At 37.2% G+C, this 26,605-nt stretch overlaps 1 protein-coding gene across 1 annotated transcript; it reads left to right on the forward strand.

Annotated features, from left to right (window-relative positions):
* LOC140156628 (arylsulfatase B-like) lies at positions 1-26,530 on the forward strand. Its single transcript, XM_072179562.1, has 6 exons — positions 1-384; positions 6,035-6,221; positions 17,504-17,700; positions 21,120-21,330; positions 23,834-24,083; positions 26,285-26,530. The coding sequence occupies exons 1-6, from the start codon at positions 55-57 to the stop codon at positions 26,430-26,432; spliced, it is 1,323 nt and encodes a 440-aa protein (XP_072035663.1). The 5' UTR covers positions 1-54; the 3' UTR covers positions 26,433-26,530.
* Positions 26,531-26,605: the final 75 nt, after the last annotated feature.

The raw sequence follows: 26,605 nt of genomic DNA on the forward strand, positions 1-26,605 counted from the left end.
ATCTCTTGGCCATAGGGCCTGTTGCATTGTAGTTGTGATTTGTATTTTTGAACGATGTCAATTGTATATTTCAGACTAGCAATTCTCGTTGCAGTACTTTCGGCTGTATACATCTGCCTAGAGCTGCTGCTGAAAGCACAAGAAGAGTCAACTTATATAGATACCGCTATAAATGGCAATAGAAGGTCGCCTCCGCATGTTGTCTTTATTCTTGTTGACGACTTAGGCTACAATGACGTGGGCTACAATGCCAAACTGCATGGATCAGCTATAAGAACACCCAATATTGACAAGCTAGCCTCTCATGGAGTCATATTAGATAACTACTATGTGCATAATGTATGCACGCCAACGAGAGCGCAACTTTTGACTGGACGCTATCCGGTAAGTTACAGGGCCGGTGGGACCGGAAGCCCGTGGGTATAGATGAATCCAATTGCACCTAGCTCGAGATACTCTAGCTAAAATACAGGTTTACATTTACTATCCAGTCTCAACGCTGGACAACCGATTCTTTAGAAATGCATAGTCGCGCTAAAAGTCGATCGATACATGTTAAAATCAGCACAATTCAGATATACACCTTTTTGCTACGAAATTAATTTTCTCGGTCAAATATAAAGCAATATTTTTTTTTTCTTCAGTAATGTCAGTTAAAAACTTGTGCTTGGATATACATTTTTTTTTTAAATCCTGGTGTTAAAATTAGGTATGAAATTGTGTCGTTTAGTGTAAGATTTATGAATTTTATAGGCCTTACATCCGTCCACGAGCTTTTTTCGGAATTCATTTTTTAGCGTTTCAAACTAATATAATTCGCTAAGGAAAGATATTTCCCACCTCTGTAAAGCACATCGTGTGGGTCTATCTATTATTGTTTTGTCAGAATTTCCGTTTTAATTTCACCTTTTTTCACGTCATGCTCCTAAAATCTCAAACTCAGTACTTTATCTCGAAAGCAAACAGCATAAATAGTCGATAATTCCATTGATCTAATCCAGGTCTCTTCTGCATTGAAAGCAGGATTACTCGACGGGCGATTTTGTAGCCCAAATCTCCCATTTGGGTGCTTTGGTAAATTAAAGTGAATTTTGGATATTTGCTTCCGTGATCATGGTGATAGCCTGCAATGGCAAATATGGTTTCCATGATTATGTAGACCATTTTTGATTTTGTCTGTTTGTTTACCTAGGTTAGTCCGTATTAAGAGACGCACGTTGTACTGTCCAAACCTACGTAAAATGAGTGTTGGCATTTTCATTACACCCTTCAGGCTTGTGTTCGGGTTTGTTTTTAATTTGACATGTAGGCCTATTTGTCATAATAGGGCTATACTTTTTTAAATGTATAGCTATAACGTGCTATATAAATATTATACCGGTATGTAATATTATGTATAGGCCTATCGGGCGTGGGGTGGGTGCAGAGGTGTGTGAGGTGGGTAGTAGGTAGCTCGAGATACTCTAGCTAAAATACAGGTTGACATTTACTATCTTACATTATCTTGCTGTATTTCAGCTAGAGCTCCAAACGACAAGCTTCCGGTTTTTTTTTTTTTTAACAATACTGTTACGTAAGATGAAGAAGAAACCCACCTCGGAGCCCGCCCTACTCATTATTTCATTGTACTTATTGCAATTCGCCTCCACACATTACGCAATCAACACAAAGCTTTTGTGAGGATTAGTGAGTGGATAAGAAATTGACAGTGGAGGATACGAAGGACACGCCGATTGTTAGTTGTCAATCATGAATTGCCGCAACGTATTGATATTTTATTTCATGGCATTCCGCAAACACCAAGACAAATTATGCCGTATTTTTCCAAAGATCATCTCATATGAAGTAAGCTGAATGCGATCTGTACTTTTGTAACATTCCGATCGCTTTTGATCACCTATTATCGGCCAATTTGCTTGAAAACACGTGAGTTCATGTTGTGTAAACATAATTAGCATAGACACAAATGAAATTACGATGCAATACAATGCAATTTGAATGCGCAGCAGATCTATACAAATAACGTTGCCCGGTTTTATGCAGAATTAGACCCTGTCTGGTAGTAGGGGGTGTATATAGGGAAACTTTGGGGTGGTACTCAACACATTTTAAATATGACTTTCAATGCAAGGCTCATTGTTGCCACAAATGTGTTTTTTTTTCTTTAGGTTATTTAATTGTTTTGTTTTTATAAACTTCCATGTTTAACCTTGTATTGTTATTCTAAAAGCAGTTTCAAACAAACACAAACAAAAGGCACCATACCCAGTCACCTTCATGACAATTGAAACACTAGGTCAAGTATTAACATCCAAGTTATTCTGTTTTTAGGCAAGCACTTTTAATTAATTGCTTGAACAGGTTTAAGTTAACAATGATAATGAATGGTTCTTATAAGGCACAATATCTTCCGATGAGGAACTCAAAGCGCGTAAAGCACGAAATTGACAAACAAACATAAAAACCATCAATTTACAAAAATTGGTTTTGAGCTGCCGTTTAAATACGGTAACGAAAGTCTGGGGATGTTACGAAGGTTATTTGGACCCGGGTATTTGGAAGTGTGTTCCAAACCGTTTATAAAATATACAGCGTAGTAGGGCCTATTTATGTTTTGTAAATGAAAGTTTTGTTTAAAATATTGCCCAATTGCATGTAACATTGTTGATTTTTTTTACCAAATGCTGGGCAAAGTTGTTTTGAGAAGAAGCAAATTTCAACACATTAGGCCTGGGAATTTCTTTGCTATATTGAAGTTCTGGCAACACTGTAGCCATACCGGTCTTCATATCACTGCATATGGCACCCGGGGATATCGATTTACAATGCCTTGGATTTCACGCGTTGATTTTGAAAAATTTTCAGCCGGCAGTAAAAAAAGGTGGAATCAAAACGGAAATTCTGACAAAACTATGATATATCGCTCACGGTGATGCGCGTTAGAAAGTTGGGAACAATCCTTCGTTAGCCAACTATATTACTTTGAAAAGCTAAAAGGTTGATCCAAAAAAAGGCTCGCGGGCAGAGTTGAAGCCTATCAAAATCTAAAATCTTACACTAAATGACTGAATTTCACGCCTAAGTTTAACACTAAGATTTGAAAAAAAATACAGTATGAAGCATTACATTTTTTCCTGACATTTACTGAAAAAAAATTTTACACTGAAAAGGTGTAACTCAAAATTTTGTTCATTTGAATACCAAATTCGATCGTTTGTATTGCCTCATTAAATGACTGAGTGAGCCTTGTAGAACAATAAGAATCGGTAGTCCTGCGTTGAGACTGTATCTTACATTATCTTGCTGTATTTCAGCTAGAGCGCCAGACGACAAGCTTCCGGGTTATTTTTGGAGAACAATAGGCCTACTGTTACGTAAGATGAAGAAGAAGCCCGCCCTACTCATTATTTCATTGTACTTATTGCAATTTGCCTCCACACATTACGTAATCAACACAAAGCTTTTGTGAGGATTAGTGAGTGGATAAGAAATTGAGAGCGGAGGATACGAAGGACACGCCGATTGCTAGTTGTCAATCATGAATTGCCGCAACGTTTTAATATTTTACTGCATGGCATTCCGCAAGCACCAAGACAAATTATGCCGTATTTTTTCAAAGATCATCTCATATGAAGTAAGCTGAATGCGATCTGTACTTTTGTAACATTCCGATCGCTTTTGATCACCTATTATCGGCGAATTTGCCGACGTCTGAATTAGACCACGTCTGATTGCACCTCAATTACAGCCATAGCGGGGTCCCCGTCGGGTCCACCCCACTTGAAATGTGAAATGGTGCGTCCTTGGCGGGGATTTTAAACTGCATTCAATCACCCATGATTCTTTTGTCACTGTGCCTTTTGCAGGGGCGTAGCAAACATTTGGATAGGGCAGTGCTACGCCCCTACAAAAGGCACAGTGACAAAAGAAAAGGGGTCCAAATGTTTGCTACGCCCCTGCAAAAGGCACAGTGACAAAAGTCCAGGGGTCCGGAGGTTAGGCTAGACTCCCTTGCCAGTCCTATATACGCCGTGCCTATGTATAGTAAGGACTGGCTTACGCCATTTTGGATGTCAATGGGAAATACACACTTAACGATTTGTCAAGGTCAGAAATTTGAAAAAAAATCTTTAAAATTTCATCAATGTATATAAAATTGGTATCCACCTTATTGTGCTTGCTAATTAAAGATTCGGTTGAAACAAAATTAAGGATCGAATGCATTTTAGTGCCCAAAAAGGCAAAATTATCGTCAAAGTTCTGCCGAATTCTGCACCCTTGCGAAGGGTTCAGAATTCGAAATGGGAATAATAATATCCGATCTTTGCGATCAAAAACACAAAATTACAACTTTAAACATACTATTGGCAACAGACATTATTGACAAACAATATAGAATAGAACATTTGACGTCAACTTCTCAAAATATTGGAAAAATATGCTCACCAAACATTGGGAAAGTACGCAATCCAATTCTCATTCAAACGCGTGGGAAACTGAAAGTGCGTAATCCCGGCTAGGTTAGGCCCCGAGCAAAAGCGAAAATGAGATAGGGCAGATAAAGAAGATGTTAAAAGGGCCCACACTGCTCCTTGTCAATGGACCCGAGGCTCTTGCTCACTCTGACAATATCAGGGAACTTCTATTATTATCGGGAATTGCCTGTCACACATGATCGCACACAAGGTCTTAGGCAATTGGTCGGACCTCATCTGCCCAGAACATATTGACCCAGGTCAGCATACCGCCATATCCTTCCCGACATGTTTAGTAGCCAAGTCCGTAGAAGAGTGGATCCACACACTATGTACACAAATTTACATTTGGCCACATTTTATTATACGATTAATACGAATTTATTAAACATGGTAACAATTTACAAATATTCTCTAGCAAATCGGTTATAGGTGGAACTGGTAGGCATATTATAAATTCGGGATATTAAATATCTTCCTGACCAGCCAGATCTGCGCATGGTCAAAGACGAGTATCAGACCGACGCAAACTGGCTTAGTCTCCACATCAGCCAGTTTGGTTCCGCTCCTCCACAGGGAGCGTAACCTGTGTAGGAGACTCGGTCGTACCTGGTCGGACCTGATCTCTCCCCCATCGATTGTGACCTATAATCCCCGACATTGCCTTTATGAACTCACATCCGCCTGACAATATCCTGCTAGGATTGAAAGCTCAGACCATTAACTAAATTTAAATATTATATTTGGTGGGCATGCTGGTCGGTGACACTTCTTTCAAATTGGTAGAATGGAAACAACGAAAATAAACTTTAATTGGAAATATTCATATATCATTTCTCATGGAAATGGAGTGACAATGAATAATTATGGGCTATTCCAGTTGGAAGCCATATACCCTCTACAGAAAACAATAACTTAATCTCCCACACTGGGAGTGCAGATTTCATATGGAGTCTAGTCACCCATTTGGGTAACCCAATTTGATATTCACACTCGGATACTCCCTGTGTGGAAGACTAAAGCCTTAATATAGGATTTCCCTCAAATTTTTATTTTCTTATTCTTTATTCAAAATGTTGAAGTAATATTAGTAATAACTGCCAGGAAGAGCTGCTGTCCATTTTAAGTTGAAATAACAAGCTAAAGTGAACGAAACCTCACTGCTTATTTTGGCCATTTAACATGCAGTTCTATGGGACGACATATTATCATAATTTTTATATTATGATAATATGTCGAACTTTGCTCTGTTGACCTACAAAGACTACAAATTTGGCCGCTTCCATTTAGGTGCAAGTTGGGACATGTGTAAACATTACAATTACATTACCAATTTCGTATTATAAGATCGTACATTATGGCTTTAAGGTCATGTCTTTCATTTCAACTGGAATAACCCAATAGTTAGTATCAGAGACCCCGGTAAAAGCTCACCTTCTTGTGTAGTGGCTTTAGAAACATGTGAGACTTTGCGACCGAATTCTAAATTCAAACACGTTGCAAGCCGGGACTATTTTTCGCCGTTAATCTTTTTTATGCAATTATTCTTATAATTATAGATACGATATGGGTTACAACATCATGTGATTGGGGCATCGCATCCATCTTGTCTTCCATCAGATGAGGTTACATTAGCAGACGAATTACAAGACGTTGGATACTCTACACACGCAGTTGGCAAATGGCATCTGGGGTTTTATAAGGAAGATTGTTTACCAACCAATCGAGGATTTGAAACATTCTTTGGTATGATATCATAACTATTTATTTTTAATAAAAACAAACAAACATACACACAAACCAATCATTTCTCCCTTCCCCCGTCTCTTTCTTTCTCCTCTCTCCATGCTCTTGGTCGACCGATATCTCATGAACATCTAGATATGCCATAGTCGATTTTATAAAATAGGGTCACGCCATATCATAATCAAGGAGGCCCCCATCTGACCCCCTCAGATTTTCTTTATATTTTACTCATATTATGTTGTACCTGTAAAAATATTAAAAACCTGCTAATTTGAGGTCTGTAGCTCTAAAGGATTTTCTGTGGCAGCCAATTAAAGTTGGATTAGGGGGGTCTAAATTTGGACCCAAAAGTGGCCCTTTAAATAAATTTCATCTTTGGCAGTCTGTGCCTTTTTTATAAAAAAAAAAAGAGGGAGGTCTGAAACCTTATATACACTGCTCAATTTGTCAAAAAGTAGAAACAAAATGTCTGTAATTGCGCGTTGTGTCACGCGGTCATTAAATATGCAAGAAAAATGTGTATGTTTTGTAAACTGGCAAGTTTAGCCCCCTAAATTCACATTTTGTGTCAGATTAATTATTTTTTGTTGTCACTGATATTATATATAGGATAAATACAATGCATACCCATTTAGAACAGCGCCCTCACGAAGATGAAATTTACTGCTAATTCAACATTTTCAGGGGGCCCAAAGCGATGTGGTCCAGATTCAAAATTTATAAAACATCACTTTCATATGACTACTAGTCTTAAATTACAACTTTCCTAAGTCCCAGTAATTTTATAGTTTGACTTCATATAAAACGACAAGCCCGAAGTTGACCATTTTCTTATGATTGCATGTATTGCAAATGTGCCGAATTTGGAAGGCTTAAAAATTATTTGATATCAGAATGCAATTCGATATGTCTGATGTGCTCTAATGTCCCACAATAAATACTGTCCAAACGTTCATACCCCTTCCCTTAAGCCTTATCTAGATCTTTCTTCATCTCTCTCCTCTCTCTCTCTCTCTTTTATATTTGTTAACACTGTTACATAACTATCTATTGTATTCTCTCTATTAGTTTCTTCTCCTACATTCCAAAGCCCACCCTTGGTTCATTCTACCTGACACTCTCTAAACATTGAGATATATAAAGATGGATGTGAAATAAATTGTACAGCTGTATATGGTCAATTCCAGCGAAAGCGGGACAAAATTCTCTCTATGTTAACTTTCCACTTTAAAATGTCATTAAGGGGGTACTACACCCCTTGATAAATTTTGTGACTAATTTAGCATTTTTCTCAAAAAATAACTACACGCTGGTAACAACAGTTACGTATATTATAGGGGCAAGGAATCCAATTACTTCACTGAAATTTCAGTGATTCAAGACAAGTGGTTCATTATATATCTTAAGAAATGAGGTACATTCTAGCGGTACCTCTTTTCTTATCATAAATAACGTACCGCTTGTCTTGAGTCACTGAAATTCCAGTGTAGTAACTGGATTCTTTGCCCTATAATATACATAACTTTTGTTACCAGTGTGTTATTATTTTTGAGAAAATGCAAAAATAGTCACAAATTTATCAAGGGTGTAGTACCTCTTAATAAAGGAAATCACGTTATTGATGGAGCATATCATGTCACGTCCAATGTGCTCTCTTTGTGCATATAGGCCTTTACTAGCAAGTCATACCAGGGGACAAGTTATGATGGCTTAAATGAATTGGCGTTACCCACGAATTCAAAGATAAAGCACCATATAAGTCATTGAATGTCCTTCAATCAAAATGAAATTATTACCGTTAGAAAAACGTTTGCATGATCTCTCATCATAAGTAAAACGATTGAATTCCACCAAAGTTTGTGGACTCTAGAGGCCATTAAGTCAATTTGGCTAATAATTTTGTTACCCGCGTATCAAAAATAAAATGATCGTTCTGAAAAATGTTAAGTGAATATGCCATAAATGACTATATCATGAAACGAAGTTTCGTTCTATAAATCTGAGGTGATCCATAAAATCAAATTTGACGTTATCCACGTATCAACTGTTACCCACGAGTCCAGCAAACATAATTGCCATAACTTAAATTAACATTTAATGACTTTGGACACTGAATTTAGTTTGACAAGCGCTTAAAACTGTAAATCGTAAAAATACGTTCACCGCTTTAAAAAAAGAATCTACGACGGTTTAATATTTTGTTACCCACGAATCCCGAATAGATGCTTACCTTGAAAAACAAGGAGATTGTTTATTTTAAGTTTAAATCAGCACATATTCAAGCCATGGGTATGCTATAATTTTTACAGTACTTACAGTTTATGCACCTAAGAAACGCAAACCCCAAACGGTACTATAGTACTTATAGCTTTACCCACGAATTCGGCGTTACCCACGAATCCATCCGAGATCCTCATCCTGCGACGAGATACAAAATCTAACTTTATATTTACATGTATATGAAGCATTTATTCTAATCTTTCGAAATAATACAGTAATGTTAAATGATAGCCACTTTGGAAAGAGTTCGAAGAATTGACACAATCTTAACTGTACACCTGGTTCTTTCTTAAAATTTGTAATAACCAAAATATTTCTTTGTAGATATATGTAATAAAATTCTATTTTACGTTCAAAGTCTTCACCGATTTCTAGTGTATATGAGTCACACATAAAATATTGAAAGATATTAAAGAAAGTGAAATTTTATGGCGTACAACAGGTGAAAAAGGCTTGAATTCGTGGGTAACATGCATATGCGCATTTAACACTTTATTTGGTCTAGCAAGAAAAGGTATTTTTCAATCCGATGGCACTTCCACCTGATGATTCACTAGATATGATCGTCTCATTTGATAAGTCTAGAATTGAAAAGGAAAACATTTTCAAAATGGCCCCCAGAGAGAATTTTTTCCCGCTTTGGCTGGAATTGACCATATAGATATTAACCAACAACTTGATTATCATTAGTATCATCATTATAGTTGTGCCATCATTTGTTTTATGTAAGAAAATAGCTCTTACAGGGCCATGCAAAAAAAAATGTAAATTCACATTTTTTGTCAGATTAATTGTTTTTTGTGGTCACTTATGCTATATAATAGACAAATACAATGCATATGGGTATATGGTCGAATCCAACCAAAAGTGTCCACGGGCGAAAAATAAATGTCCGAAATAAAAATGTCTCCACAATTTTTTCCTTTTGCCCATTGATTGATGACATATTGGCCTTATAGGAACCAAAAGTGCCATTACTAATCTTGAAAAATAAATCCAGGACGTGTGATAGTAAATGTGATATCAAAACCCAATGTTACCTACGAATACCACTAGGATGCTTTCACTATCGCAATACTAATCAACCTAAAACAAATGGAATATTCCCATTAACGCTTTTTTCGTGTAATGTAGACCACAGGGTGTCAGGAAAATGCTAGCTCAACCAGAAAATATTTGTTTTATTTTTATAACGCGATCAATATGATCTTAGTCAATTTATGCTAGTTTATTTTTGAAAATGAAGTTTATTTTTTTTTTTTTTTTTTTTTTTTTTTTTTTTTATTAATTAATTTACACATTTTATATGAATTATTAGGATATATGTTTTCAAGATTATTAGGAATTATAAGCATACACCTAACGCTTTATACAATGAAAAGGTGAACAAACCCGGGTATTCGTAGGTAACATGAGCGATTTAACAATATCTATATTGAGTTTAGAGGTTTAAAGTTTGCTATTATGGTAATGAATTAATAAAATGGTAGTTTTAGATCTCTTTCAGATGGTACGTCCAAATGAATAAATGCTATTACCTTAGATCAAAAATTTTTGATGCTTTTAGCAAGATTTTGACCACTTCATTTTGATATACAAGTAGTTAATCAGCAATTTTACATAATAAATAATTGTTGAATGAATCCGTATATGGGTAATAATAGTGTCCTGGGGTACCGCTTAAAGTTTTTGACAATTAATTTTCATTGGTAGCGACACTTCATTACACATGTCATGTATTATGCTGTATTCGTAAGTAACATTTCAGTATTTGTAGGTACGAATTAGACTTTTGGTGGATATCCCAATCAAAACTTCATTTTATAAAGCACTTTGAATGTATCATTTTCTTTATGTGCGTTTATTGATACTTTAGACCCTATCATGTATTAATAATGTCGGTTCACAGCGGTTGAAAGAGTATTGAAGTAAGAAACAAAGGCACTAAAGTGACTTTAATTTGCTTAATTGTACACAACTCGCTTAAAACCGTTATTGCAGACTTGTGAAGTCCATCTTGGAGTCAGTTACGTCTTGTGGCCTTTCGTTTGAGGGCAACTACAATTAGCTTTATACCAGGGTCCATCATTATGTTGTCTAGATCATGAGACAATGAGAACAGTCGTTTTTCCATGGTATTCGTAGGTAACCTTAGCGAAAACGTCAAAAGTTACCTTCGAATAAATCAATTTGGACACAAATTACTCAGACACCAGAAGGTCGGTAAACATTTAAAATGAAGCACACATGACAGTTGACAAATCCAAGTATTTATCCCTTCTAATCTTCTTTGAATCTGATTTTTCTTTCAAATGAGCAGACCGTCGTCTATTTCAGTACATATTTTTCAACAATTAAGCCGTATTCAGTTTTGCATGGTGGGCATGTATGTGAATTCGCAACTTTCATTTAAATATGATTTGATAGCAAACATACAGGCCTTCGTTATGTACCAATATGGGCATTGGCATGAATGGCGGTGTTTCACAATACTGTCATGATGTCAAATTGTATTCGTAGGTAACATTCGGTTTCCGAAATTTACCTACGAATACTTGCTTTTATTGTTGACATCTCAGAAATATTTAAACGCAGGCTATTGAAACTTGGTAGAAATAAAGAGTGTATTACCCTGCACCTATTGCTTAACTATTGTTTACTATTCTCTCACTTTGTGGAAATGACACAGCTTTTAACATGTATTCGGAGGTAATGCATATTTTTTACCAAAACTACCTTTGTGCCATTTAGAATTTCTGGCAGCTAAACACAATAATAAAGATGCCCGAATGCAATGCATTTCAGTATTGGACATATCAAAGCTTGTATCAATTGCGCATTTATTAGTGATTTCCATTTTTTAAAGATATATCTAGTGCTATGAAAAATTGTATTCGTAGGTAATGTAAAAAAATACCACTCAAAAAATGATCACAAAAAATTCGTAATTATGTACAAATATGTGAAAAATTGAACAGGCAATCTTTGAATACACGACTTTCAGGAAATCAATTTAGATTCAATCCAATGACTTCTTTTCATAACTGATTTAGACGTTTTTAAAAATACTTTAAGAAATATTTTGAAAAAATGGGTAAAAATAGCATGTTTTGGGGTCTCTGTGTCTAAGAAGGGGGTCTTATTATAGATGGCGCGAAGCGTATGATCAAGGCGAATAAACACAATACGAATGCCAATTGATTAATACTTTTAAGTTATGGCCCTGAACATGCCGTGTACACTTTTCGTTGGATTCGACCATATACAAAACATGGCCTGGCCTGGCCTGGCCTGGCTAGGCCAATTGAAAAGTATTATTTGTTTGCCCGAAATCCGATGTTGAAACATTGATGATAAATACTCATAAAATGAGCAGTTGGCGGAGATTGGACATTCGTTAGTAAGCCAACTTTTGCTCGAAAACCATTTTTCTACATCGATCACCGGTCCTCAACATTTTGGTCATTCAAAAATGTTGAACCGTACCCAACTCCAAATTTGTGGACATTCATTACTAGGTTAAATTTCGCTCTTAGGTCATTTTGGACGCAAAGTATGGGTCATTGAGTGAGAGACCGTTTAGACCTAAATTATGGCTTTTTTTAATGGGATCTTTGGGTGGTGAGAGTCCGAAGCCACGAACATTGCATTTCTACAATCCCCGAAATATGTCCTTGAAACGCTTTAGGCATCTTGAATGAAATCAAAAGTGTATTTTTAATGTGGATAAAAATGTTCAATATTTGGAATTAGAAGAAAACTGGGCCATCAATTAACACTTTTATCCTAATTATAATGAACACATTTTGTACAAAAGCTTCCCCACTCCATTAACAAACACCAAATTATGTATTTATTTTTTAGGCCTAATATTTCTCATGATATTGATATACATATGAATTGTAATATCACATTTTACTAATATATATAAAAAAAAGAAGCGGCTGATTTTATCCATATGTTTAAAAACCATTAAATTTGTAATACTTAATTTGGAGTTTTTTACTGTGAACAACAACAGTATACGTTCTGTCCATTGAGAGCGTTTATAGTCCCTTTTCTCAAAGCGGGCACATCTCATTTCATGACGTCATCCTTTTTCTTTGCCAAATCTGTCTCGTTCGAAGGAACTCACCACTTAAGTTGGTTTTTGCAGAATATCAATTTTAAACGTCTTAAAAAAAAAAAAAAAGGACTCATTTTCATTGTCCTCATAATATTAGCTTGCCAATGATATGATGTTGTTTTTGCAATAGATGTGCCCTTTAACCATAGGCAAAATTGTGCGGTGAGTATAAAGGTTCAAAAAAGAAATAAAGAGGCAGTGGGCAGAGGTGAAAACCGTGTGTATCATTGCATCTGTGTGGGGACTAATCGTGGTTCCCCACACAAAAATATTTATTGGTAGGTGTTATCCGTATTCCATATGCTATGATTTTTGGCACTTTTATTCATATTTTCTATTGTCCTGAATATGACCTCTCACACCATACCAATAATCATATTTTTTTGTTTCATTTTGGAGATAATTTTGATTATTGTGTCTACCTTGAGTGCTCGTCTCTCGTGATTTTCACATTATATCTCTATTCGAAGAGAATATTATTACATTACAAGTTGACACTCGTTGCAGTTTTTTTTATTCGTATTTCTCCTGAAAAAGAGAAATATTGTGTGTGTAAAATTCGGGCTCGTACGTGTTCTACCCCCGTTTGAAGCGTACATGTTCGTCCCTCGTTTGGCTGATGACGTAAGTAAATGAAGCGGACATGACAAATGACACTATCATGCTCTCATCATACAATCGCAATTACTTTGACAAGTTTGATATTAGCAACAATGAGTTGTACTATTATTTACCATAACAATACTGCATAACAATATGCAGACTATTGTTCTCATTTGGGAAACAAAGCGTCACGGAGTAATGTTACTATGCGTTTGCTTTGTAATATTTCATCCAACTGAAACTATAATAACTATAGCATTGCAATGTCGCAAAGGGAAATCAGGTACATGAGTTACATGTGGACTTAACACCGTTTATATGCTAGTCTCAGATTGATCACGCTGACATTCTAAGCTCAAATTGTTTTTTTATTTTTTAGCCCAAATATTTCTCATGATATTGATATACATATGAGTTTTAATATCACAATTAACTAATATAGATATATAAAAAATTAAGCGGCTGATTTTATCCATATGTTTAAAACCATTAAATTTGTAATACTTAATTCAGAGTTTTTTCTGTGAACAACAACAGTATACGTTCTGTGCAAAGCAGGCAGTCATTTCATGACGTCAACTTATTTCTATGTCAAATCTGTCTCGTTCGAAGGAACTCATCGCTTAAGTTGGTTTTTGCGGAATATCAATTTTAAACGTCTTATTTTCTCAAAAAAAGAGTAATTTTCATTGTCCTCATAATATTAGCTTGGCAATGACATGATGTTGTCCGAGCAATATATATGACCTTTAAATAGGCTGGGCCAAGTTGTTCCGTGTGTCCAGGGCCGTTCCGACCATTAGGCCAGGTAAGGCGGTCGCCTAGGGCGGCAAACGCAGAGGGGCGCGAAAAAAAAGGGCGAACAAAGAAAAAACGGGAAGGAGAAAGAAAGGGGGAGACAAAATGAGGGCGGATAAAAGAAAAAAATGGGAGGAAAAATAAAAGGGGGCGAAAAGAGAAACAGGAAACAAGGCGGGAAAGGAAAAGGGGACCTGAGAAACGAGGCATAGAAAAGGAAAAAAGACACGGGGCGGAGAAAAAGAAAGAAGAAACGGGGGAGAAAAGGAAAAAAGAAAAACAGAAGAAAAAATAGAAGAGAGGAGAAAAGAAACAGAAAACATTAAGCCGAAGAAGAACAAAACGTGGGATAAAAAATATTGAAAACCATAGGCGTAGATCCTGGGGATGCCCCCCCAATATTTTGCCAGGGGGATATGGTCCACACAATCACCTCCCCCCATGTTGACGCCTGTATGTGGCCCTGGGGTATGTGGGTTTCGGATAAATTAACCTCATATTTGGTCAATTTAGTCCCAAAAAGTGCAATTTTTTTCTATTTTTGCACCATATTCCAACAGTTTAGCTTCAAAATGGCAAAAATTTTCGCGCGATACGCGCGCATTTGGACCATAAACTTATTATGTCGCCAAAAGGTGCTGAATTCACTATACTTTTTTTTCCAACCCCATCACCGAATATAAAAAAGAAATCGATACCACTGAGGAAAACGGTCGTGGGCAAATAGGTCAAAACTGATAAGTTTTCAATCAAGAGGTAACCCCCTTAACACTTTTTGGTACGCTTTGGTGGGGCGGCAGGGAGAGGTTTTGCCTAGGGCGGCAAAATCCCTAGGAACGGCCCTGCGTGTGTCTGTGGTGGGGACAATAATCCCTGCTTTGTTTTCCCTCGGATCAACATACACGTACAAATGATGCATGGTGAATGCTGATGTCCAGACACAAGTAAAATTGAGCTTTTATAGAATAAAAATTCCTTTAAAAGGAATAGGGCGAGCAAATTAATTGTCAAGATAAAGGTGTAGTTCCATATTGATAAGTCCAAGTAAAATAAAAAACATGTTTCACGTCCAGGTTTTTGAAAAAAAGGAGGAGGAGGGCCTTTTTATTTTGTATCGCAGAATCGATGTAAATACCCATATTTAGAGCTATTTTAGAGTGCACAATAATGCCTGCAAAAAGGAGGATGCCTCTTTTTATTTGTTGTTCTAAGGGGTAGGCCCCTCTAATGATCTCAAAACCTTCCAAATTGTTTCTTGTATATTAGGAAGGCTATAGAAAGCATCTCAACATCCTAGACATAATTTTTAAAAAGTTATAACTGAATTTCAAAATATAAAAATATAATTGAAGAAACCTCCAAAAAGGAAGCGGGAGGGGACGTGAAACATGTTTATTTTTTATTTGGCCTAATGCAGTATTACTTCGATTTTCACTTGTCATCAATAGCAGAGGAGTGAAATTTTGATTGAAAGAATTAAACTAAGGGACGCACCATTTGATACTGAGGGGGGTAGGAAGTTGGGGTCGGGGAAAGAATTTTTTGTCGCCGAAGGCGTCAAGTTTTTTTTAATATCATGCATTTATACACAGTTAGGTGGGGAAGGTTTTTTTTAGAGTTAGTGGGGAAAGATTTTTTTTGCTCATGTAGTGGGTTAATTTTTTTTTTTTAAACTTCCTACCCCCACCCTGAGAATCTAATGGTGCGTCCCTAAGAAGGTTTGTGTTGGAAGTTATATAAATGACGAAGAGACCAAGGAGAGCAATCAAATTAGGACAACAAAATAAAAAAATAAAAAACACTACACCATAGGACTGTACGGTACAGGCTACTTTTTAGTAACCCACCTTTGTAGGACTACACAACAAAATAGCCCTCCACCATAGGACTTTACCGTAAAATATTTAGCAGGCGGCGGGTGACATGATCGAGCCGGCAACTTGTCAAACCTCCCGGCCGTAGGCGGCATTTCCAATATACTGGTTAGTTTTGTGGGGTTCATTATCGAACCCCAACGGTTTTAGCTTGTATTTATATTATATATCAACATAGGCCTATTTGTTTGTGATATTTCAAGCGTTTTAAAATTTCAAAATAATCCCATTCAATTACACGGTTGACGATGAAAATTTACTGAATTTAGAGAATGCAATGCGGCCACCACCTGATATTTAGAGGAGTATGCCAATTAAACAATGAATCACCACTCATGACTCGAGGTCAAAACCATTATGTAAATAAGATAATGGCGACTAAAATGGGCTCACATACATAAGTTCATTATTATGTAAATGAGATGTCATTGTTCAGTGTTTGCATGCAATCTCAAAACAGGACATGTTGACATAACTTAATTGACTGTGTGGTTATAGTATCATTAACAGATTTTATACGCTATAGTAGAACAGCAATCACAATACAGCAAGTATTTTGTCAGTATTAATAAAACTATAATGAGGCTATTAATGTAGCCCAACTGTATGGAAAATCTGGCAATACCGCTAAATCTTAAAGAAATGAAAATATCTGTTGCAATTTTCGGATTTGCATAAAAGTAATTCTAGTTCATCCAAGTTGTAAAACAATTATTTATTTTAATACAAACACATTCCTTGGTAAAACAACTTTATAGCACTGTTTGTATATCAACATGAAGTAGTAATGACAAATATAAATGTACACTATCGCCTCTGTAGTTTCCTGATTACATAGACAGCACGATTATTTTATTTTTTATTCTGCAACGCTGTGAGGAAATAAGTAGACCAAAACCCATCGCAATAGAGCGAGAAATGCTGCGCATTTCTCGCCCAAAAATGGCAATTTCTTCGCACATACGAGTCTCAACTAATGTTTTCCACACATAGGTGGGTAAAATTATCGCATATATTAATATCATAGTGGGAAGGTTTAACATAACTGTACAAGTTTACCATATAGTTTTCAGTCGTGACTTTTAATATTTTAATACAGGGCTGTCAACTCTCACGCATTGCCCGTTTTGTCAGTTTCTCACGGTCTCACACCAAGGTAGTATAATCTCACTCCTAAAATCTCACGCATCATCAAAATAATTTGTTGCTCCTACCCCCCAGTCGTGACTTTTAATATTTTAATACAGGGCTGTCAACTCTCACGCATTGCCCGTTTTGTCAGTTTCTCACGGTCTCACACCAAGGTAGTATAATCTCACTCCTAAAATCTCACGCATCATCAAAATAATTTGTTGCTCCTACCCCCCCCTCCCCCCTTTTGAGATTCTCGGTCGCCATGGCTCAAATAATCAATAATCATGGGTCAAAATGAACATTGTAGTCGACTAATCCCGGTACGGCTCTGTCTCACGCCAAGCAATTCCAAAAGGTTAACAGCCCTGTTTTAATATCATTTTAAAAATGTAAATTTACTACAGGATAAAGTGTACTTTGTTCTATTTGTCTGAAATTCAATTTCATATCATATCGCATTTTCACAGGTATGTACAGTTCCACAATGGATCATTACACCTACTTAATACATGACTTCCCAAATCAGAATATAACAGGATTGGATCTTCATAATGACACTGTACAGAGTTTTGATCCAGCCTGGGACGGTAGTGGTCACTATTCAACGGAGCTCTTGACAAGAGAAGCTCAAAAGGTGATAAAACGACATACTACAATTGAAAAGGTAAAGATTCCACAAAGACCATGATAACTACTAGCATATTACGTTACAAGTACAAATGGGCTATTCCGGAAAATAAGTGCACACGCCCTATAGAAGAGTAACTTTCAAACTATTATGCAAAAGAAACTCCCCCCTTTTTAAGATCAGCGGAGGTGGGGTTATCATGCATACAGCATCGGCCTACTTCCAGCGCCTTAGACCGCTCGGCTACCTGGCTTGTTGTAGCCATCTTGAAACTTATTTGAACATATAATCGTAACTTTATGCCACACTAGCAAAGACAGAAAATGTGCCATATTTTGGAATTTTATCTGCTTAAAAACATTAATGTTTATTTTAGCGCTTAATTGTTGATATTTGCGCGTTCTACATACATAAATACGACAATACATGGGCCTATATACATGCACAATACATTATCGATTTTGGCTCTCCGGACTGCCCGGGTGGACTGCACGTGGCTATATCAGTATATGGAGCCAACCATTTTTTGGTATAAACGTTCGGGAGTTTTCCATTTATATAAAAAAATCCACATTAGACCCCAAATTTTATTTCAGAAAATAAGTGATTAGATTACAATAAAAACGAAACAATAATCTTTGGCGAGGTCTAATGTAATTTTTACATAGAATTTTCAACATTTTTCTGTCCTCATTTACACTAAATTTAAAAAAAATACTTTGAAGTGCATGTATAAAATTTAAATTTAAATTCTCTGCCTCCTAAACCACATAAACTATAGCACGCTTGGGTAACACGAATCGTTATATATGATGTACAGCTAATATTCATAATTATATTCTTTTATTACATGGGATGCTTCAGTGTTTACACAAAAAATAAACAGTAATAATAACTAGAAATAATTTGGGCTCACAGAGCGCAGACAATCGCAAGGCATGTAACCTTTGACCTTTTGACCTGAGCTTTGACCTTAATGTTTCCCGGATCACAAGGTCTGTTGTCACCGAAATTGAGCCCCCATACCCCTTACAGAAAATGAAATTAGGGTATAAGATTTGATCTCAGATAATTTTGACTATATAAATGACTGTTTCATGTCCGCAAGAATACCTACACCCAAATCACGACCATCGGCCCGAGAGCGCCGTTCAAATAAGTTAGAATAATTTTCGGCAATTTGGCGGCCATTTTGAATTTTTTGGTATCAGGTAGCCATTTTGAATTTTGATCAACTATGTAAATGACTTTTTCATGTCCACATGTATTCATAGACACCCAAATCACCACCATCGGCCTGAAAAGGCCGTTCAAATAAGTTTGCCTAAAATTCACCATTTTGGCCGCCATTTTGAATTTTGGAACATATAAGGAAGCCATTTTGGATTTTGTAAACTATCTAAATGACTTTCGCATGTCCATAAACATATTTAGACACCAAAATCACCACCATTGGCCTTGGAATACATTTTTATTAATTTTGACCCCCATTGTAGGGGCACCCCCCGGAAAAATCTCTTTGGGCACATTTTTAAATAAAGTGGACTACGGGAGCGTGTTCTACGCAAAATTTCAGTCTATAAACCGTATCAAAGTGAACACTATTTCCCATCCGCGCGTGAATGAGAGCCCGACTAATTGGGGAGGGTTGGAAAAGATTTCTTGAAGTATAGTGAATCCAGCACCTTTTGGCGGCATAAGATTATGGTACCAATGCGCGCTAAGTGCGCGAAAAATTTTGCCATATTGATGCTAAACTGGTAAAATATGGTGCAAAAGTGGAATAAATTCGCGCGAAGCGGGCAAGAAGGGGCACTTTGGGGGCTAAAATGGCCAAATATGAGGTTAATTTGGTCAGAAACCCACATACAGATGTCAACATGGGGGGGTGATTGTATAGGACATCCCCAGCAAAATATTGGCATCCCCCGGGATCTACGCCTATGCATGGATTCATTTTTTACTCTCAGTCATATCAAAATTGACCTTTTCGGTAAATCCCATAACCCTTTGCGAGTACACCTGAGAACTCGTCTTTTGACGTCACGCCGACTTAGTAACGATGTTCGATAAACGATGTGCGCATCGGCGCGGAGCGGCGTGACGCAAAATGACGAGTTCTTAGGTGTACTCGCAAAGGCTTATGGGATTTACCGAAAAGGTCAATTAATGCAGTTTACTTCCGTCTTTCCTTCAATACTTATGTGTCCTCCATCACGGTGACTGCTGTAATGCAACGTTGCATGCTTCTGACGTGGTGTCTTATTTCTTCTTGGTCAATGCTGTTCCACTTTCTCAAAAGGATGCGGCGCAAACACTCTAGGGTTGTGTCTGGCTTGATGAATTTGTTAGCCATCTTCTTCAGGGTGTCCCATTCTCCATTGGGGGTTCAAGTCTGCTTTTCATCGATTAATCAACCATGCCACAAACATAATGGTTTAAATTTGAATGAAAATGGCGCGCACAATAAAGCATGTACCGCACCCAGTAATCTATGCAGAATCATTTGGAGACTTCTGAAACTTTTGAAATCCGACCCTTTACCATTAAAAAACTTTTTCAACAAATGAGGTGTCCAAATTCATTTAGGGGTTCATTCATAACTAAACGGTTGTTTATGCCGAGGGGCCGCTCATACCAGAACATTTTGTGATTCCTATTTCATCAGAATAATAACAAAAAATTACAAGTAGCATTATTAAAAAACACGATTTTCCTTCATTTTCCCTACCCGGTGATCGCACATCCGGGATACCGGGCATAAACGCTGTTTATGCCCGGCTTTCGACCAATCACGCGCGCTGTTACATAGCGTGTATGTATGAACGGTATATATTCAGTGATTTATTAAAGCCTTAATGTACGATCTTTTTAAATTTTTAGATTTTTCTTTTTTCTTCCATGCAATCATTATGAAAGTTCCCAATACATTTGGACGCAAAAAACATTGGGAATTTGCAAAGAAACAACATCATAAACTTCACCTCTATCACTCGAAACATCTCGCACTATTTGGATTAGGACAGCGAGTGCGGCCTCAGAGTTAGTCTCCTACGCGGCCAGTTTGGTTACGCTCCTCCACACGTGGCGGAGCGTAACCAAACTAGTTTTGTAGGAGACTACGGTTTGCGATCGTGGCCGACACAAAATCATAATCTAAAAAATTATGATTTTATGTCGGACCAACAGAAAATCATCCCGTTTTACTACAAATAGGGCGAATTTGACAGTTTGCTCATAGATTTAAGTTAGAACATGTGTAAGTATTACAAATATGCCAAAAATCGGGTTTGAAAAAATAAAGTTAAATTCTGAAAAAAGATCGTACATTAAGGCTTTAATTGGAACAATACTCTTTGGTTTTTAAATCATGGTGACGTTTTCAACTGTTACGATACTTCTTTGAGCAGTGTAGTTAATTTTAAATATTTCTGTTTGTTGGTTTTATTTTGTAGCCTTTATTCCTGTACCTGTCATATATGGCTATACATGATCCAATACAAGTACCAGAACGCTACAAAGAGCCCTATAAAGACATAATAGCTAATGAACAACGACTAACCCTAGCAGGTATGATAAACAGCTTGGATGAAGGTGTAGGCAATTTGACTGAGACACTGAAAGAATCCGGTCTTTATGATAATACCATTATCATCTTTTCTACTGGTAAGCCTTTGAAATTGTAAATCTTGACTTGCAAGTTGTATGCCTACCCCAGCAAACACAAAAATAATCTTAAAACGATTATTCAAAAAATACGTTTGTTTTAAACTGGTCAATGTCTCTGGTTAGGGGCAGAAAATCAGGAAAACACGTCAGTTCATTTGTCCAGTACAGAGTCCCCGGTTGCTGGCGAATACATGTATGTGTGTGTGTGTGGTGAGGTTTGTGTGTTTTGCGTTGATAGAACGTGGCCTCGTTTCTGATCAATGTAATTTCAGGAAATAGATGCACACCATATTTTACTTAAAGGATCCACCGCAAGCTGGAAGTTATAGCAGGCCGATTATAAGATTTTGCATTCAAACACACAGTAAACTGAACCATTTGAACTGTGCACTCTAAAAATCCTATAAAACAAATTTAGAATTAAGTAAAATTTGACAGGTATTAATATTTGAATACCTGAATACAAAACCCACCCAAGTTCATACTTTGGCCAAATTGAGTTAAGCATGGGAAAGTTTTGCTTATACATAAGCCTATCATATGTATAAAAGAACACCACAAATCCAAGTACGTCTATTGATCATATAAAATCCAAAACCATGATCCAAGTCCAGGACTTGGGTGGTTTTTGTACACATACTAGTGCCCTCGTAAACCTGGCAAGATGGCTGACGTGCTAAATTGAGGTGATTAGCGATAGTGATGACGCAATAGCACAAGTGGTAACGCAGAAATGAACCTGAATGGGCACAGAACAAGAAAAAAGACTGAGAGCAAAGGGTAAAGAATACACTGACTATGTGATTCAAAAAACAACCCAAGTCCGGCATACAAAATGCCCCCCACGAAGTCCCCAAAATGCTAATCGTCATACCTAATACTGTGAATTAATCCACTCATTTGCATGTAAAACTTGGCCTATTTACCAGGAAAATGTAACTGAAGGAATTAAAATGTTTTCTCAAAATCACTTTCCATGGACTTGGGTGGCTTTTGTATTCATGTATTCATTAGGACAAGTGGAGCATGTTAAGAATATGTACACAATTAATGGTCACTTTGAACGTTGAGGGCTCATGATGCATCCTAATATTGACCCATACCCGGTGCCTGATTTTATGCATTTTTGACGGCCATTTTTTTCTTTGAACAAGTTCATTTGGATTGTTAGATTTCACTGTTGACATATTTCTTTTTGTACAAATCCAATAAAAATGAAGATGTTAAACTCACATTTTAGTGACGTTTCACCACTACACTAGTGGTTTCATCAGACTGGCAACTCATCACATCTGACTACTTCCTTTTATAGTCACTGAGGAAGTGGACAGACAGAAAGAGGAGTCCAATATCCGCGAAGCGTTATCTGGCTGCGGTTATCCAGATTGGTCAATTAAAAAAGTCAAACAAAATAGAGCCACTCCAAAAACAAAGTCTAACTCAAAGAATAACGATGACAGTGAAAAGTCGAAAGGCATGGTGGTAGTTCCCTATGTAGAGGGACTATCTGGAGCGAGTTTCAAGAGTTTTCAAAAAACATGTTTTTTCTACTGCTATGAAACCCCACCGTACCATCCGCAGTATGCTTGTTCACCCGAAGGACAAACTCCTCCCGCAACAAAAAGCAGAGGCGATCTATGAAATCCCCTGCGGGGACTGTGCTGGCACTTACATCGGAGAAACCGGCCGTCCTTTCGGCGTTCGCCTCAAAGAACACCAAAAAGAGGTGGAGAAATTTGAAACTAAGCCCTACACACGAGCCAGCCGCAAGTAATCAATTACAGATATTCACAAGTCAGCTATCACCGATCACGTTGCCTCGACAAACCATTCCATCAATTGGGAGGACTCAAAAGTCATCGATAGAGAAGCTGACAAGATCACCAGATGGTTGAAAGAAGCCATCTGGATTCGCCGAAAAGGAAAAGACACTCTAAACAAGGACGAGGGGGCCTACTCACTCAACAACATCTTTGACCAACTCATCACGCCCTCTATAGCGGTTGCTGTTGCCTATAAAAGGAAGCAGTCAGATGTGATGAGTTGCCAGTCTGATGAAACCACTATAGTGTAGTGGTGAAACGTCACTAAAATGTGAGTTTAACATCTTCATTTTTATTGGATTTGTACAAAAAGAAATATGTCAACAGTACAATTTTAACCGTGTTAGTAAAAATGCACCTGGCCAGAAGTGCGTTGACCTTTGTCACGTTTCTGACCATAACTCCGTAACCATAAAGGTTGCACATATGACAAACTATATGACCAGGGAGTACTTTGGTATACTTTAAAAAGAATTGGGATCATGTATAATTTTGAACCCTGTTTGACCTTAATTGGCCCCTACCATAATGCCTGACACTTTGAAGAGGGCAGCCCAAGCCAAATTTGTTCAGTACCTTTCAGACATGCCAAAAACACTTTCAAACCTTTGTTCTAAGACTTGGTCACGAATTATTAGCATTCTTCGTCTACTTATAAATTAACCATTTTCTTTCAGATAACGGTGGATCTGTTCAATATTCTGGAAATAATTGGCCTTTCCGAGGATCCAAAAACACTCTTTATGAGGGAGGTGTCCGTGGAGTTGGATTTATTCATAGTCCGTTATTACCTGATCCAATCAAAGGTACCACTAGCCATGCGTGGATCCACGTCACTGATTGGTTCCCAACCATCCTTTCGGGCCTAGCTGGAAGAGACACCATGACAAAAGCGATAGATGGAATTGATGTTTGGAAAGCAATTATGTAAGGAAACGGTTTAATGAAGCATGTTCTTGTTAGAGTTGAATGGCTTATATCCTTTGCCATGAGAAATGTCAGTGACCGTGGTGGTTAAGGGATCTGGAATGAGCGTTTTGAGCGTTTCGATAGTATTTTTGTGAGACATGAGAGCACATCAGACATATCGAATTGCATTCTGAATACGAAGAATGTCTTTCTGATATCAAATAAATTTCATTTTTTGAAATTCACGAAAGTTGTTCACTGGAGATATTCGTACCCCTGCGAGGTGTTAAATTTGGGCTGCGGGTCTCTCCTAATGTGGATTGCTTCACGGATTTTCCTTGTATCAGCGATCCACATTAGGAGAGACCCGCAGCCCAAAATCAACACCTCGCAGGGGTACGAACTATCTCCAGTGTACAACAGCTTGCTGAAATCAGTGAAACCAACTGGCAACTCTAGTACAAGATCTTCTAGAAACACTGATCTCAGCAGCATCTCACACACCATTACCCACTGAGGAAGGAACCAGTTGGTTCCGAAATATTTGGGAAAATAACCTGGTGAGTGCAGTTGAAAGTTGTAATCTTTTTACTTCTTGTTTACTACCTGCATGTATGAACGTACACAATTGTATAACTTATTTTGGATAATTCGGGTATGCTAAATTCAAAAATGTTGTCTGCCAAGCTATATTCGAACCTCGCAATCCTTAAAAAAGACCCCGAAAACCCCTACATGATCATACAGGGGGTAAAAATTAAACATGCTCCAAATTCCCCAAAAACATGTCAAATTATTCGTCTGGGCCTAAGGACCACAAAAATGTAACGGACATATATTTACAAAGTTATGAGGCTCAACAGGTTAAAGGTCCATTTGCATGTTGTACAGGGGTGGAAAATTAAAGATGCTCCGATTTTCGTAAAAATGGATGCAAACTGTTCCTCAAGTTCACGGGATTCAGGAAAAGATTTATATACTTTCTACTATCGCGATATGAAGTTCAGAAGATAGATGATAAATAAGTACAAATGTCATAGAATCCCGTGGAATCCTACATATCTTTTAACTCGTTGCTGTGTAACATACTAACTAGACATCGCAGCCCAGTGCAAATTAAACTTTTTCTGAAACCTCTAAGCTAGGTGAACAACTTGCCTCAACCTTTACGAAAATCGGAAAACTTTGACTTTTTACCCATAACTTTAACATTTTGTGCCCCATAACTTCTTAACTATAGGTCTTACGCACACAAACTTTACATTTCTGGGGCCCGTGGGGCCAGACGAATAATTTGACATGTTTGAAAGTGTTATTGGAATAAAAGTATTTTGGAGGTCTTATTGAAGGTCATGGTCTCAAAATGCTGCTTGGCAGACAACAGATTCGAGTTCAGCATACCCAAATTAACAAAAATTAGCTGGATGCCAACTTTTACGTAAATTTGCCGGTAGGAACGCGATTTTACCCAAATAGAACCAGTCTATCAGACCATGGGCAAGCTCCATGCAGCAATCTAGGAGATATTTTTTAACCACAAACCTGTCAGCAATCTCTAAATTTTCATGGATTATCATTTCTATTCTACCTTTGCTCATGTTGTATTCTGGTCATATTTGGATAGTCCTGTCCTTTGTGAAGTTGTGACGCTCCTCTTTTCTCTTTAGATAGATTAGAATCGATCTACAACTTCGGCTCTCACACTATGACCCACAACATGCTCATCTATCAGGGCACAGTTCTTTAACCCCAATAAAGGTGTACATTCATTGAATGACCTTTGAAAATTTGGGTACGGAAACTCATACTCTGCAACTTGAGGTCAAATTTTGCACTGTGATTGTCTAATTGAGGTTATTGAACTATGCAATTGGGATAAGGTCATCGTGGTCCATAGTGTCAGTTCGCTAGTGTCACCTAACGGGAGCTTGCGTCACATGCCGATGTTAGTATAAAAAAAAGGTTATGTGCTATACGCTCTAACCCCCTCATTTTTTAATTGTATTTTCGTTTCTTTCTTCAGAATGTAAAAACAAAAATCAAAGATTTTAAAAGCTACGCGTGCGCCGTGGACAAACCTTGGTTTTTTTTTCTTGACCTCATGTTAACAACATTATTTCACAAGTGTCACAGCAGAATTCAAATCTTTACCAATCTATCAGACCATTGATCCATTTATTGCTAATTAAATGTAATTAATAATCATTTATTTGATACAGCTCCAACAGCACCTCTCCTAGGAAGGAGCTTCTTCACAGCATTGATCCTATTTCATGGCCCAAACTCACAGGAACAGCAGCTCTACAGATGGGAGATTGGAAATTACTACTGGGAAATATATGTCTCTTACGTGACGGTCAGTATTAAAAACTCATCATTTAACCCACATTTCTCTTTGATATCTTAAATTCTGAATCTATGATTGGTTGCAATTATTGATTAAAAATCGGTCTTTTGTTATTTCAAATCGGCATAATTACAAAATACACTGCACCAGTGTAGTCTTTGTAAAAATTCCTTTTTTTTTTCGAGGGGGGGGG

Source organism: Amphiura filiformis, chromosome 7 (genome assembly GCF_039555335.1).
Source record: "Amphiura filiformis chromosome 7, Afil_fr2py, whole genome shotgun sequence".
NCBI classification, from domain to species: Eukaryota; Metazoa; Echinodermata; class Ophiuroidea; order Amphilepidida; family Amphiuridae; genus Amphiura; species Amphiura filiformis.